At 43.0% G+C, this 17467-nt stretch overlaps 1 protein-coding gene across 12 annotated transcripts in view; it reads right to left on the reverse strand.

Annotated features, from left to right (window-relative positions):
* The window catches only part of ABI1 (abl interactor 1), a 97314-nt gene that overhangs the window by 3549 nt on the left and 76298 nt on the right, over positions 1-17467 (reverse strand). For 2 of the 12 annotated variants that reach the window (XM_083579842.1, XM_083579838.1), the window contains 5 exons: positions 13208-13308; positions 11136-11216; positions 8368-8544; positions 5250-5336; positions 1562-1747 (listed from right to left, as the gene is read on the reverse strand). In XM_083579842.1, the coding sequence (XP_083435968.1) occupies positions 1562-1747; positions 5250-5336; positions 8368-8544; positions 11136-11216; positions 13208-13308 (632 nt within the window). The remainder of the gene's footprint in view (positions 1-1561; positions 1748-5249; positions 5337-8367; positions 8545-11135; positions 11217-13207; positions 13309-17467) is intronic. The other 10 variants (XM_083579845.1, XM_083579843.1, XM_083579846.1 and 7 more) reach the window with 5 other exon arrangements.

Here is a 17467-nt window from a genome sequence, read left to right on the forward strand (position 1 = left end):
CATGAGCTAACCCTCCCAGTTTGGTGTCATCTGCAAATTTAATGAGCATCCCCTCAATTCCTTCAACCAAGTCATTTATAAAGACGTTAAACAACAATGGGCCCAGGACAACCCTGCAGCACCCCACTTGTCACTTTTTTCCAGGATGACAAGGAACCATTAATGAGTACTCTTTGGGTTCAGCCAGTCAAATCCACTTAACAGTTACCTCGTTCAACCCACATTTTACCAGCTTCCCCGCTGGTAAAATGGACTTTGTCAAAAGCCTTACTGAAATTTCCCTGATCCACCAAGTTTGTAATTCCATCAAAAGAAGAAATCAGATTGGTCTGGCATGACTAATTCTTGAAAAAAACCCATGCTGGGTCTTAGGAATCACAGCATCCTTTTCTAAATGCTCACAGGCCAACTGTTGAATTCTCTGTTCTAGCACCTTTCCTGGTATTGATGTCAAGCTCACTGGTTGGTAGTTACCTGGGTCTTCCTCCCCCCCCCCTTGAAGATGGAGACAACATTTGCCCGCCTCCAGTCTGTTCTCCTCTCACCTGTTCTCCAAGAATTGTCAGAGATAATAGACAAAGGCTTCTGATCATGAAGTCAGTTTCTAAGCATGTGGAGATAAACATGCTTTGAAAACATCTTCAAACCTTTGCACTAATCAGACAAAGATCTAAAGAGTGGGTGCCTCTGCCCCCTTCTCCACTTAACCCTTAATGTGTTCAGACAAGCACCTAAGCACAGCTATGGTGACACATTTCAAACAGAACAGATTATTTAGATCTATTCCAATCTGGGTTCCAGCCTGGCCATGGGACTGAGCCACCCTTAAGTCACCCTGATGGATGACATCTGCAGAGAGCAGAGCTTCTTGAGCTCACTGCAGCTTTCAGTACCACTGACCATGATAACTTCCTGGACCTGCTCTGTGGAAAAGATATTGGGGACACTGTGCTGCAAGAGTTCATGACCAAATCCAGAGGGCAGCACTGGGGGAGTGCTTTTCAGATCCCTGACATTTATGCTATGGGGTGCCACAGGGCACTATTTTATCCCCAGATAGGAGACACTGTGGGTGATTGGTTCCCCCACCCAAGAAACTTATCCGTTGTCTGCCCAAGACAAGACTGAAGTTCATCTGAAGGAGCAGGTACACAGTTTGGGGGTGCTTCTGGAACCCGCTTTGTCACTGGGTGCCCAGGTAGCCTCAGCAGCTAGCTAGAAATGCCGTTTGTGGACTGGGAGAGCATGACCACAGTAGTTCAGGTGACTTAAAAAATGGATTGCTGCAATGCGCTCTACGCAGTGCTTCCCTTGGTATAACATCATCTCAGTAATTTGTATAAACAACCCTATAAGATAGGTCAATATTATTGTCCCCCATACTGCAGATTTGCAGATGGGGCGGAGAAGGGGGATATATTGAGGCTGTGAGAATAAGGCTTCATACAGGGATGCACGGCATGTTTGCAGCGAAATTGGGATTTGGAGGTTAAGCCTCTTGTTTTTAGCCTTGCTGTTAAGGGGCTGATCTGCTGCAGGCACAAGAGTGTTCGTCCATTACCTTTCTCAATATAGCTTTTAGGTGCCCAAGCCGGATCGCCGTCTGCATACGGGTCATTGTACTGCACGACTGCAGCCTCCTCATCTTCATAATCCACAGGTGGCGGAGGTGGCGGCGGCGGGGAGTCATCAAACATGGGCATCTCATCGGGAGGCGGCGGCGGAGGTGGAGTTGGACTGTCAGCAACTAGAAAGTCAGTGGAAAAGAAGACCTCTGTTAGGTTTTGTGCAAATGGAAGTAAACACATGATCAGGGAACCACATCTTCTATCAGATGCTAACAGCATGCACTACCCGTACCATGCACAGATTAGAAACAAAAGCTCTGCGTGTTAAAATGCTATGATAGATGGGCTTTGCAGGTTACTAGCAGCCAGGTAACAACAGGTGCCGTTTTCCATACAGACACTCCAAGGCATCATAAGCAGCACGCTAACGGAGAACAGGAAGGGTATTCACTCAAGGGCTGCTGAATATTGCAGCCCATTATCAAGCATATCGTGTGTGGGCTCAAGACAATTTTGTTATTTTTGCTCTGGGTTAGCAAAGTACCTGAAAAACAGAGAAAGAGCCATCGCTAAGAGTCCTGGCTTGGTTATATCCCCCTTTAGCATTCACTGATGTCGATAAGAAGAACAGAATCAAGGACGGAGTTAGAATCAAGAGCCTGATGGATTGGCGGTCATTTGTGCAGCATCTGCAAATGACCTTGGCGGTCATTTGTGCAGCATCTGCAAGGCATCATTCCATGCCTACCAGATGTTGTCCAGCATCTGCTTAAATACCTCCAGTGAAGCACCCATCTCCCAAGACAGGGTGTTCCACTGCTGAGCAAGTATCTTCTTTATAGGAGGTTTCTCCTACACTTTAGCTGAAATCTGCTACCCTACAGTTCCCACCCATTTGTTCTAGTCCTGCCTGCCCTATAGCGCACCAGAGAACAAGTCTGATCATCTTCTGTGCTCCAGCCCTTCGGGTATTTGAAGACTGCCATCACATCTGCTCCCTAATTTCCCTCTTCTCCAGGCTAGACGTACACAGCTCTTTCAACGTCCTCATAGGACTTGGGTTTCCAGACCCGTCACCCTCTTCTGGACCCACTCCAGTCTCCAGAAGAGAGGCCTGTCTCAGTAAACGTGCAAGATGAGCTCCTGCACTTTCATCCTCTAATAAGAAGGTGAATGGCTACCTACTCTCTATGGAGCCTCATTGCAGTGCTGCAGACTAACCCTGCAGGGAGAGAATCCTGCATATTCTCAATCATGTACCCCACCATGCACAAACAGATGCCATTCTGAGTAAGAGAATTTCACAACAAAGTGGCTGCGGCTCAGTTCTCACGTAACACTAAGCTTAATCATGGCTTAGCATGAGCGCACAAAGATTGGGGCTCTGGGTGAGAAGATTGTGGGGTATAAATAATTAATAATAATAATAATAATAATTTTTTTTTCCTGGCCCAACTGCTGTTGTGCCAAATACTTCAGAATACCAGCTGCTAGAGGGTCACCGCTTCCATGCCTTGCTTGCGAGCATCCTGAAGGCATCTGGATGGGCAACAGGTGCTGGAACTGCAGGGCTCCAAAATCTAAACCCCGTTCAGAATCTGACTTCAGTAGGTAAGCAGTAGTATAAGCTGTTGTTGTTGTTGACAATAGGCCCATCGTTCCTCTGGGAACGTCTGCCGCAAAAGCCACACTGAAATGGATGTGTTTGCTGCAATACAACAGCTTTTCCAATGCAAGACTAGACAACGTTCCCAACGGCTTACACCCCATAATTTATTGGTCCAATCCGTTTAGCACGAGAGACAGACATGCACATGAAACTGTAACATTTTCCGGACTGGATCCCTTTCATATGGAACTGGCACAGGGGGTTTAAAGAGAAACGATGCCCATTCCACAATTTTCTTTAGCTTAAGAACAAAATATAATGCTAATTCAGAATAGAGCATTCTTGGTTTTGTCCAGCTAATGAAAATCTTCATTACACAAAAGAGCCTCAGTATTGACATGTGCTTTTAAATCAGAACCTCCCTTTCCCTGAAAAAAAACACCTTTTCAGCAGATACAGTGATATCACTAATGATACCTCTGTGTGTTTTACGAAACACCCCAAATTCAAGCTAGCATATAATGAAGAGAAACCAAATAAGGCATATAATAAACTGAAGTCTCAATGCCCCTTTCATTTAATTACTGAGATTTTAAGTGGTCAATTTTTAAAATGGCACTAATGCCAAATCGTTTTCCGTTCATTCATTCTTTTAAAATGTTGTAGCGGGGGAAATGCAAAACTAATTGCTTGGATTGATCTGAAATATGAAATGCATGCCCTGATATTCCATATCTCTAGAATGTCACTGAGCAGAACTCATTAGCCACAGTTAATTTAAGCTTCATGAAGTGCACTCGTCACATCTGTATTTCATATAAGCCAATACAGGCTCCCTTTGCGGCTTCACGTGCTGGTTTCAGCTTTGGAATGCCCAGGAAAATTGTAATCCATCCAATCTCAACCCAGCAGTTGCATTATTGGCAAAACTAGGGCAGGGATGTCTCAAGATGCACAAAGTGTCAGCTGATGTAATTAATTCTAAACTATTTACCAGCTTGCTTAATGTTTGACTGTATTATTAGCATTGTATATTTATGGAATGTTTCTTGTGGGGTAGGATATGGTGATCACTTCTTATATTTATTTTAAAAACTGGAGTATAAAGTAATTTTAAAAAATGCACAAAGCATCTCACTATCACAACCCGCTTCTTAAAAAAAACACACCAAAAACCCCCTGGGGGATTATCAGTACTTCCTTCAACCAGGGTGGAACCTTTCGTTTATCATTTCCAGAAAGCGTTGACAGTATAGAAAAGCCTGGGGTGAGGGGGAAGAGAGGGATATGGTTCAGAGGGCTGCAATATGTTGAAGGGATTGGTGAAAACTGGAGAGGCCCACCCTTCAGTGAGCAGAAGTGTTTTCACTTGCCTAATGCCACCATAGGATGACACATCTGAGATATACCGTATTTTTCTGTGTACAAGATGCCCCCATTTATAAGACGCCCCCTTTTTGGGGACTCAAATTTAAGAAAATGGGGGGAGATGGCTCAGAGTTGTTGAGCTTTTTATTGCAGAGGATTGCCCAGAGTTGTTGTGGGTCCAACGCATCTTACATTGATGCCTTTTTGTGAGAGTCTCCCAAGTCAAAAATATAAGTTTGGGGATTTCACCAGTTTGCAGGGGGAACTACCTTGACGACTTTGCAGCCTTCCCTGGTGGTGTTTCCCTTGTAGCTAATCTCATACCAACTCTCCAGACTGCATTTTGAACTCTTTAAAAAGAAAGCAGTTTCTTCTGGGGCAAGGGTAACCAGGTGCACACACACATATCCCTTTGAGAAAAGCCACAGTTCCAAAAATGTCGTTAGTAATCATCATGCCAAAATAAATAAATAAAAACACCAGAAGAGAAGGCACTCCCCTTCAGTTCCATGTTGGCACTAAAATGAAAGATGGAGTTAGCATCTCACAGAGGAAAGAAAACAAATGAAACGACTCCCGCCCCCCCCCCAAAAAAAACACCCAATAAAGACCAAAGGAAAGAGCCTGACTGGCCAACCATGCATGCTAGGAGAGAGAAAGAGAACCGGCTCTACTCTTTGGAGAAGCTGAGCTGCCAAACTTACTGTTTTCCTGCACCCTGGCCACGAAGCCTGTGAGAGGTATCTGTGGAGTCAACTGAGGCATAGGGGGAGGGGGTGGAGCAATAGAAACTGGAAGCGACACACACGCCATAAACGGGGGAAGTAAACACAGATACAGGAAAAGGAAAACAAAAACAAAAAGCAGCTGTCATTAACAATGGACCACAAAACAAGGTATGCAATGAACAACAGGAATGCACACAGCAGGACCTCCTTCAAAGTTTGCTTTCCCAGCAATACAACTGCTGAACGGCATTTTTAGCCAATTTGCAACTCCATTAAGGGGCGGTGGGGGGCCTACTAGGGATGAGGCTAAAAGCCACACTTCCCGTTTGGGAGCTTTCACTTGTTGATTTGAACAAAACTCTTCTTCTTCCTGCTTTAAACCCAAAAGTCCTGACATCCTGCAGCAAAATCTTGCAGGAACTGGCAGAGCATGAGGGGAAAGTGCAATTTGTGTTTTAGCAAGAGGACACTTTTCACAGTAAAATACCATGGGAAAGAGCTCAATAGGAGCTCTGCTTCGCAGCAAGCACTGAAATAAACAAGCCCGAAAACGGCAATGGTTACGCAGGTGATTTGTGTAAGGCTGAATATATTACGTTGTTTTATAATTTTATATTTTGAAGCAGTTTTGCGCTTCTCTTCAGGAAGGCTTTTAGGAAAGCAATTTGTTTTCAGAAGAGATGGCTTTTTTCTGCTGAACTGCAATTCAAGAAAATCCACAATTCAAGTGAACTAGCAAATAAACATGTCAGCATATCCCTAAAAATAAAATGACTTTGTCTCTGCCTTTCAGTCAAGCTTCATGGGACATATTTGTAAAGAGCTTCATTTATTATTGCATTCCAGAGGTATCAGAATGGTGCAGGATGAAGCTACCTGGTTTTCAGCTTCTTACAGCAAGGATTCTGTGCTCATCTGTTCAGCATCAACAGGCTGAATCACCAGTCACTTGCGGCTGACAAGGCAGTCAAAAAGCACAGAGAATCCTGAAGGCCAAGCAAAGGCCCATGTTTAAAATACGACAATGGCATGTTAAGCAAGCCGATAGCGCTGAATCTGTGTTTTGAGTCTTCTGCAGAGGGACCTTCAAATTTCCTTCCTTCCTTAGGCTCATGGGAAGGAGAAAAGAGGTAATTTAAAGGACTTGTGAGGATAGCCAACAAGGTTTGACTGTGTGTGCTGGTTGCCAGTCTTGCATGTGCATGACCGCAAGCCTCCACAAAGTCTGTTGCATCTACATCAGATGGAGACAGAAGTTCTATCTCATTGACAGCCATGCCACCAGTCCTTCAAAGTCCACTTCGCCAGGGCCTGAGCTGCACGCAGAATTAAGGGACCATTTCATCTTTGAAATGAGCTTTGAATACACACCCACCAGAGCAAGCTGTGTATCAAGATGTTGGTCTCAAGAGGAGTTAGATGGGACAGCAGGACAGGGCCAGAATTTTTAGGGGGTGGGAACATTTTTATTTTAGCATTTCATCCAATCTAGATTCAAAGCATCTCAAAGGCCCCATATTCAGCACGGTAGTAGGACCGGGATTGCAATTTTGAAACAGGTTCTAGACTGCCAAGTACGCAGTAATTTTAAACAATGCTGGAATTCAGCATTCCTCTTTCGACAATTAAATCTGAGCACCGAGTTAACTTTGAAACAAGCTAGCCTCCCCTATGTGCCATTGTAACTGAAAGACACCATGATGGACTGTTTTGAAGAGATCTCACTTCCAGTCCTGTCCCCCCCCACCTCCTGAATTCTTTCTCCTCTCCCCACAAATGCTAGAAATTAGGTCTGTGCCTGGCATGAAAAATGCAGTCCAAGGGAACTGGGAAACCTGGAAGCTATACTGTCAAGACTGGGATGTTAAATCATTAAGTTTCAGAAAAGGATGAAAACAACTGACAAGTTAAAATTAGTGGCTAGAGGCTATTGTTTAAAGCACGGCACACTACTCATATATCGGCCTTGCGCCTGTATTTGAACAAAAGCTTGCAATACAAAAAAACACATACAAAAACAAGAATGCTAAAATGATTAGGACATTTCACGAGGATATTTCTGTCCTACTGAAAGCCGCCCGCTGAACGTGACAGGACCGTTTCTCTGTATTTTCACATACTTTACCTCTGAACATGGACAGGCAGCCAACTAACTAGTAGTGCAAATTTAATTCACCATTTCAACACAATGGGCTGGATCAGACAATAGGTCCCTCACCGCATGTTGCAGTACAATGGGTAGAAGGGAACAAAAGTGTTCCTGAACATCTGATGTGAACCACACGTACATGGGGACACTGCGTTCAGCTACAGCACATACAATCCAATATGCAGAGACCCAAATTGCAAAGCTGATCTCCTCTACAAAATATGGTAATCAGGAGTCTGAATCATGAACTATATGTGCTAGATTGCATGTGTCTATACCATATTCAAATGTAACATCTTCATATAAACAGGGAGGAACACTAAAGGTGGCTGTCTAAATGGGGAAAGGAGGCTTACTCTTCCAGGTTATGGGTCAGATTTCTAACCTGGCTCCCTGATAGTTTCTAGTTGATCATAATAGGAACAAAAACACTATAGCTGAAGCTGGGGACAAGGAAAAGGTTAAAAGGGAGAGAAACTAAACAAGTTTTTGGGAAAGTCCTTCTAATACCATGGACGGTTATTCAGTGCTGAAGAAAAAAACACAAGTCACATTCACTCCTAGTTTAAAAACATATTTCTTTCAAACAAATTATTATCTAGCAAAATATTCGGTGTGTATTTTCTAGGCCCAGTTCAGGTGTAACAATCTTGGTCTAATAAAACCATGGCTGGATCCTGAGATGTAATCATAAGAGATTAAACCACAGTTTTCTGGTTCAGATGGAACAGGAAACAGTGATTTACTAAACCACAACAGAAGTGTCAAAGCCAAACACAGAACAGATGAAAGAGAACAGAGAGACTATGATGGAGCGTGCAGACTTGTTTCATCTGAACCAGACCTTGGTCACCAAATTATAGATAAATCAAGAGAAATGCAAAGCTATCAAATCACAAAAGCGACCCCAGGAGTTCTGGGCTCTGTAGTAACCCAGCAGCTTACTTGAGTTTTGAGAATAGAGAGGACCGCCATTAACATGAGGCTGAGCAGAAAACGAGGCAGTCACAGAAGGATTCCGCCTAAATCCACCAGAAGAGGCCGAAGAAGTGGTAGAGTTGTGTCGGGATATCTGCCTGGTCATAGTGCCATACTGGGAACCAGGAGCTGACCCAGGAGCAGCTGAAAAGCAGGCACCAAAAGGAACCAACAAAAAGAGGTAAGCAAAAATAATAACACTTGGGGAGAGAGTGCAGAAAACCAGGAGGGAGCACGTACAAAGCCCACAGTACAGCAAACATATGGAACCCCAAGACCCCAGTGATGAAAATTGATGGAGCAGAAGATTTGGAAGGAGGCTACTTAATGTTGAAGGGGCAGGGCTGAAATTTACTCTTCTTTATTTATAGTTTTAACTTCTGAAAATGCACAATGCTATTAAACTCTGAAACTTCATTAAACTTGATCCTTATGGCTTCCAGAGCTACTGGAACCATTTAATATGCAGGATGTGCTGCAGATAGAATCCTGTTACCTACACTGAATTCAACAAGTATAAATGTATTGTTTTTTATATTATCTGGACAATAGTGGACATTATTTCTTCCATGCTGTTACAAGTATGACTAGTGTTCTGAAAAACAGTCTTCAATGGACTAGCCCTTGAACTCTTCTCGGCATAAAACAGAAGGCATGAGGTCCCACATAGAGTTTACATCATTAACACATTGGAGCCCTCAGTACAAATCCAAAATGTGTTTGATATCTCCCAGGTTTCAGATCAATAAACAAGATAAAAACTTTGCCCAAGGGAAGTGCTATAAACAATGATTATCAGTTGTTATCTACTTAGCTATGCAAGTTTTCTCTCTTTGGTAAGGTAAAAGTCCACATTCACTAGTGAAACTTGTAACTCTTGTTTGCTAAAGCTGTCTTAGTTAAGACAGTCAAACACACCATTACTTTGAACAGGTGTATGTGTGCCGTAAAGCATACCATTAGGTTATACAAACTCTATTTCACCTAGTATTAGAACATTTACCAATGTTATCTGGGTCAAAGCCTCTCAAGTTCATGACAAAGCAAAAAGCATCCTCCTGCTGCCTGCCTGTTACAGAGGAGCCTCCCCCAACCCGACGCTCTCCAAATGGTCTTTGCCCATTGCTACCATCAACCATGCTTGCTGGGGCTACTAAGAGCTGGAGTTCAATCGCATTTGGAGGGCAAAAGGGTGGGAAAGGCTGCAGTAAAGCAATCAGAATAACTGTGTGAGTAGTGCCTGCATAACTAGTAGTTGTTTCAGCTTTTAACATTTGTGAAATCAAAGGCATGCTAAAGAGCAATGCTAATGCAACACAAATCATCAATGCCTTGTATTGTGCTATTTAATGTCGAGTCCCAACCAAAACCATTATTCTGTTTATTAGGTAAAAGGTAAAGGGACCCCTGACCATTAGGTCCAGTCGTGACCGACTCTGGGGTTGCGGCGCTCATCTTGCTTTATTGGCCGAGGGAGCTGGCGTACAGCTTCCGGGTCATGTAGCCAGCATGAGTAAGCCGCTTCTGGTGAATCAGAGCAGCGCACGGAAACGCCGTTTACCTTCCCGCCACAGTGGTACCTATTTATCTACTTGCACTTTGACGTGCTTTCGAACTGCTAGGTTGGCAGCAGCAGGGACCGAGCAATGGGAGCTCACCCCGTCGCGGGGATTCGAACCGCTGACCTTCTGACCAGCAAGTCCTAGGCTTTGTAGTTTAACCCACAGCGCCACCCGCGTCCCTTGTTTATTAGGTACACCTGGTTAAATCAAGGAGGCTCAATCTGTGGCCCTCCAGATGTTGTCAAACTACAACTCCCATCATCCCTGGCCAATGGCCCTGTTGGTGGGAACTGATGGGGTCTTGGATCCAAAAGCTTCCAGGGGGCCACATCTTCCCCTCCTTGGATTAAATTAAACATTTCAAGTTAACAAGTTTTAAAAGTTGCACTTTGAGAGTCAAATGCTGTGTGGTTTCAAGAAAGCACAAGACTACCTATGGCTAAGCCCCACTCTGGTGGTCCAATTTTGAGTTAATTTATAATGCATGCTAAATGTAGTAAAAAGCACTGCTCACCACTTCAGGGCAAGCCATCAAAAAAAGGCAGGGTCACCCCAATGTGCTTTATGCACATATATCACATTTATGTGATATATCCAAGGACATAATAATGTGTGAAATTGACACATGGTCTACACATGAGTTACTTTTGAACACAAGACTGAAGTATGATCTGTACCCCACTGAACTGGTTATATTTAATTATTCTGAATACCACAGTACCAATGTACAATTACCTTGGGAAAGTACTGCCTAATAGCATAATAGGCCAGGCATAGGCAAACTCTGGCCCTCCAGATGTTTGGGACTACAATTCCCATCATCCCTAGCTAACAGGACCAGTGGTCAGGGATGATGTGAATTGCAGTCCCAAACATCTGGAGGGCCAGAGGTTGCCCATGCCTGTAATAGGCAATACTAGGCTATTTGGAATAGATGTCACTAACTATAAAGGCAAGCTCCTGTGTCTATATTTAAACTTTCAGAGGCTTTCACCACAGAAAAAAATTAGTTGGGGTTAGATTGGTTAAACCCCCAAGCTTCTATTATTGTAGCAGGACAAATGCACACAACACAACCCAGGATGTATACATTCATTAGTTAACAAAGGGAGAGTTGATTAAGTATTTTTGTTAAAGAACTGCAATAATGCCAGCTCTTTCAAGAGGTCTCACCTATCACACTGCCCATGACCAGAGGTGGGGGCATTGGTGGTGCTGGTGGAGCTTCAGGAGGAGGAGGAGCAGATATGTGTGCTATTAAAATAGATTGCCAAGTCAGGCCTTGATCCAGAGCTTAACCTTTTGACTTATGGTGAAAATGCTGGGCAGATGAAGGTGCCCCATTTACAATGCTGTGTTGGCTGCTTGTGAAGTCACTGGGAGGCCGATTCAGCCAAGTGGAGGTCCATTTCCACTCCATCACGTGGCGAAGCATATTTTACCATGCCCATCAGACAGAACTCATCAAAAACCAAGAGAGGAGGAAGGGCAGGATAAAGCGCCCCCTCCAGCATATGGCATCATATCTCTCTGCATGGTTACATGCACTCTGTGGTTGAGTTCCCAAGTGGACGCCATGACATCTAGCTTTCCCCCAACCGGGTGCCCTGTGGATATTTCTGGACTATAATTCCCACCATCCCAAAACGGCATGGCCAATGGTCAAGGATGATGGGAGCTGCAGTCCCAAACATATGGAAGACACCAGGTTGGGGAAGGGAATACAGCTGCCTGCATCCATTCCACAACACTAAATGGCCTACAACTTTGAGAAGGCTATACAGCCATTTAAATCCATCTCACAATACTCAATAAGAGAGTCATTAGTCAATGGGGGGCACAAAATATGACCCTTGGCCCAGATAATGGTCCCATGTCCGTGTAGACTTGCAATTCCTTACCCCCAGGCTGAATTAACATTTCATCTGACATTTGCATGGAAAGGGCTTATGCACATGCAAAAGAGGTATTCAAAAATTGTTTGTACACCCAAAAAGGAGGAAGCATACTGTAAATCAAGATGGCAAGACCAAGAACAATTCAGTAGCAGAAGTCACGAAATTCCAGCTTAGCTTTAGTTCCACATTTGTCTGATTCTGCTCAGATGAATGGTTTCCCCACCACAAGGAAGTAGTTTCCATTGAGAAGTAAGAGTGGTTGTTGTTGTTTAGTCCTTTAGTCGTGTCCAACTCTTCGTGACCCCATGGACCAGAGCACGAGTGGTAGTCAGCTGAGTTTTACTAAGAGTAGACCCACTGAAATTCATGGACCTGACTTGGCTTACTCCAAGCAAAACTTAGTTGAATGCCATCCTAATACATTTCAATCCCCTCCAGCTTGTGCTTGGATCATCATGGTACCCCTACGTAAAAAAAAATTCAACATGATGACTCAGCTACCCTTTGAAAATTGAAGAAAACCTGCAGCATTTCCTCAAGGCCTCTTTTAAAAATAAACTACACCCACTGAATAGACGACTGAATTCTATCTGCTTCTCTGAGGAAATCTGAAAGCTTTTCTTTGATTATAATCTTTCTGTGTTTTCCGGTCCTAACATAGTCCACGTTCTCAGCCCTTCCTAGAAATCCAATTGAATGACAGGACAATCTACGTGGAACAAAGTATTCTCCACCTCAACCCACTTGAATTAGGCAAACTGAGATAGCGTGAGAAAGAATAATAGTTGAGGAAGCTAATCTAAATTGTGAAGGAAGGTGGTTTATTGCATAAATCCACAATTTTTATGAGCCGAGTTCCCTATTGTGGACAAAACTGCATTTTACTATATTAATGCAATGTAATTTTTTTGGTATTCAACTCAGGGCTGGAGAACTTGTGGCCCTCCAGATGCTGTCGGACCACAACTCCCATCATCCCTGACTATTGGTCATGCCAGCAGGGGCCGATGGGAGTTGGGAGTCCAGCAACAGCATCTGGAGGGTACCAGGTTGGGGGAGGCTGTGATATAACTGTATGAGTAGTGCCTGGATAACTAGCACTGAATATTTATTTTGCCTTTATTTGAAGACACATTTCAGTAGCAGCCTACTGAAATCAACACCTGAGAATGCCCTTTATTGTGCTACTGAAGACTGGAGTCCTATGTTGTGCCTGTCTAGCAAGCCAGTGGGTCCTGGTGGTCCCTTCACTTACTTGCACAATTGAAAACTACTAACTTCATCCACCACCTGAATTAATCCCGTCTATTACATCGGATATTGTTTAAGGAGCTTCTTGGGAAATACCTTGGCCAATAGTCGGAGGTGAAGGTGTAGGCACGGCAATGGGAATGCCAATACTGCTGCTTCCGCTATTTTCTCGACTGCCGCTTCCGCCGCTACTGCCACTGTTCGAAAAATAAAATAACAAAAGGTCCAAGCAGATAAATAGATGTCTTTCAAGGACAATTATTCTAATACATGTTATACCTGAAAACGAATCCAGGTCAATAGTGTGACAAATTACCTCCGTTTCACGACAAAGCCAAGAGCTATAAATTAAATCCGCCCCCCCCCCCCCAAAAAAGGAAGGAGGGAGAGATCCTTGCCTCTTATTATCATATCAGCAGAGCAGAATGCACGAAATTCTAACAGATACAGATGTAATTAGCTAAGTCATTACGTACTCACACACATCCCCCGTTTCAGCTATCAGAGTATTTAATTAAAAAGTGTAAGCAACCGTTCTGAGAACTAAAGAACTGTTAGCCTAATATAATGTTCCTAAATGGTTACAGGCACCCTAAAGTAATTAAGGGTGATAAATTGCATGTTAAAGGTGTCAAAACATCAGCAATTTGCAACTCTGATGCCATGTACTCTGGAAAAGGTTTCCTTGTTCCCAAAATATCAGAGTGGCACTACACATTAGGACTGTTGTGAAAAAGCACTGGAAGAAGGTGAAGTGTTAGGAGTGTCGGTGAATTTTGTTTAACACTCTGTTCATTAAGCTGTCAGCCAACCTAATGAGAAAGAAAACATATCTCCTAAACACATCTGGTGGGGACAGTGGAGAACCGGGCTTATTTATAGATGTTTAACCCAACAGCAATTCACACCTAAGGACAGGTTTCTCTGGGTGAAACTATACTGGTAGTGATATAATGTGCATTCATCAACCTATCCATGACCCCAATTTATGACCCCAATGTTGTCTGAATAGGGATGCGAAAGGGACAGAGACCCTTTGGAGAAGCTGAGACCTTGATATTTGATCAGAGTAACTTGGTCCTTGTCCAATTTGTAGTTGGCAAAGAAGCAGTGGGTAGAGAACATCTAGGACCGAGCGGAGACTGTTGAGATGCCCTTGTTAAGTTTGCTGCTGCCAAAGGGTGTAACATTACTCCATTTATAGTACTGAAATGTTGTTTTTGCTGCATGCCGTTACATTTGCTATCACTTTCCTGTTTCATTATGGCTACTGTTATCAAATTGTTCTTGCAATGGTTGATTTTGTGATGTGTCACTGCTCTCACTGTTGTAGCAGCTTTGAGAAAATGTTTTGTTTGCGCAAAGGCAGCGTGCAAATAAAGTGACAGTGATGATGCTATCTGGGTGAACATGGTCTCAGTCTGGCCCTCCAGCTTTGCTACGTATTGGAGTAGTGCTGAAGTGTGCTTTTGGGTGAGTCAGAAGCTGGAGAAAATGACCCACATGGATGCAGACCAGTCAGATACAAAAAGAAGGAAGTTAAGCATGCTGCCGGCTAACTTGAGAGCCATTGAGACAACAGTACAAAAGAACAAATTAAAAATATACTACCCACTGCTTCCAATTATCCACAAACATCACAAGACAAAGCGGCAAGCAACAAGCATAAAAAATCAGTCTCTCTCTCTCTCTCTCTCTCTCTCTCTCTCTCTCTCACACACACACACACACACACACACACACACACACACACAGAGCTACATGAAAGAGAAGAAATAAAGATTGCTACCATGATCAGAGATTATTCCCAGAAAAATTAGTGCTCTGCATGCCAAGGATCTTGAACCTGTTGCCATGGCTGCAGCTGAATCCCGTACCACAAACCACTTACATGACACTGAAGAGTCCATTTCCGCTGCCTCAAATAATGAATGTACAAAAAGACATTTATGCAACCGCTTTAAATAAGACAGTGTTTTAAGTGACTGCAGCCTCTCTCAAAATAGAACTATTGTCATTTTTCAAGCTCGGCAGCAAGTGCTGGGTTTATAAGCTACCATTACGCTGCTCCCCCCAAAAAAAAAATCAAATCACACCCCGCTCATTACAATGACCATTGGTATGTCTTTAACCATTAATGCAGCATAAGCCACAGTGCTGAAAATTCTAACCTCTATTCCACTACAGCCAGCAGCTGTGATCTATTCTTCTCCAAAGTTTTATTGACACTCACAGGAAGCCAATTTGGAAAAAGAAGGTGGTTCTGTTCATTCAGAAGAAACCTCTAATAAAAGTCTGGGAATGTAGACTGAAGAATGAGGGAAGAAATTTTACATGCCATTTGTAGATAGTGGCCAAATTATATGTCCAGAAGAATCACATGGAATTTTACTACATCAAACTACAGGTGTGAGAAGCTCGGCATGTCTGAACCCTCCCCAATCAAACTATCATTATTTATTAGTAATTTATATTTAGTAATATGCAATTATTTGCATGTTTTAAACAGATTTTATATATGTCTATGGTTTTAATTCTATTCATGTTAAATTGCTTTTTAATGATTGGTTTTCCCCCTGCGTTTTTAACGATTCTTGTTTTTATCTGTAAGCCGTTTTGAGTCCCATCAGGGAAAAAGGTGGAGTATAAAAAAATAATAATTCAATAATTAATCGACACACTGCATCATGCCAGAATAGACTTCTAAGTGGTTCTGACCAGTTAAACAAACATTAAAATGTGCATCAAAACACAGCAGTGATTAAAACAGGAGACTCAGGTCACAGGATGAAGGGAATGCCTGTGTACACAGGTGTGTCTTCAAAGACCAGCAGAATGCCAATACAAGTACAGATACGGTCTCTCCTATTTCTGCAGAGAGTGCGTTCCAGCGCCAGCAGTGAAAAAGCTGGCTTCTATGGCTGATAGCTATCAGCCACAAGTCAATAATTATCAGACTGTGTCAAGACTAAACGGGTTCCATTTGTTGATCTTAATGCCCTTGCCAGGAAATGGATATTCCCTGCAGTGGAATCTGGGAAGGGGCTGACCTAAAATCCCCCAAGATGGACTGCTAGATTTCCAGAAACAGGGTTGTTGTTTTTTATAACACAGTGAAATATTTAAGCATGTAATCTGCCTACCACACCCACACACCCCAAGTCTGAAGTGGGATTTCTCATATTTCAATTGACTACTCGTAACCACGAGACTATATAATTATCTGTTTCTGCGGTTGTCCTAGAATTAACACTTTCTCTACCTAGAAACAGCAAAACACATTAAACTCGTTGCTTCACAGAAGCTTGACAGAAATCTGGTATGTGTGAGCCACACACACTAACTTACTAAGTGTGATCTCACATTATACCGTTAATTTCAGAGTTATAAGTATGACAGCACAACCATTTTCTACTCCTTAAACCATCTATCATCAAGAATTCTCCCTCTCAAAGTAAAAAAAAAAGGGGGGGAGAATGAAATTGCTATTGGTGCATTTGTTAAAATGGTTAGCAAATATGAATTTTTATTTAGGAAATAGAGGAATGGTTAAGGTATAAAAACAAAAGGTCCTGAAGATCAAGCACTCTAAGAAGATTTGCTCTTGATCTTGTCTTTACATTTTAGGGTATGAAGTGATGGTGGTTATTCAGCAGTGTTACATTTGTTTTACATTTTTACCCTGCCATCCTTCCAGATGAGGCAACAGACATGTTGGTTCTAGGGCTGGGTGATATCTGGTTTTCAACATCACACGATATCACCAGCTAAACATCACAATATCTCGATATATTACAATGCATATCTGCGGTGGCAGAAGGTCCCGCCATATCTCCCTGCAGTGGCAGAGGGCCTTGCTGCGCCACCCGGTGGTGGTGGAGGGTACACCACTCTGCCCTGCAGCAGAGGGCATTAACGAGGCTCCCTGCGGCGGTAGAGGGCTTTAAAATGTAAGGAAGTAGCAGATTTAATAAAAATATTAAATAAACTTCCATATAATATATTTATTGTATTTTTAGCTAATTTAAGAGAAGTTTACGTGATTTACTAGTCAAGTCGCATCTGCTTCCACACTCAGGGGTTTAAGTGGAATCTGTGCATGCATAAGCTCCACTGAGTTCAACTAAACTGACTTCTACTTTCCTTCATTGAATTCAGTCAACTCTTCCCCCTCCTTGCTGCAAGTCCTGCAAGACCTGCTCTCTGTCTAGCCCATTTATAACTGGTCCAGTAAGACAGGGCCCTGACTGTCTCCTAACTGACTCCAGCTGCAAAGGTTGCTTCTGCTGTTAAGGGATCATCAGTGTATTGATTAGGGGCAGGATCAAGATTTAGTTTTGGAGATGTCCTATTTTA

The sequence above is a fragment of the Podarcis filfolensis genome (assembly GCF_964270895.1).
Source record: "Podarcis filfolensis genome assembly, chromosome: 12".
NCBI lineage: Eukaryota > Metazoa > Chordata > Lepidosauria > Squamata > Lacertidae > Podarcis > Podarcis filfolensis.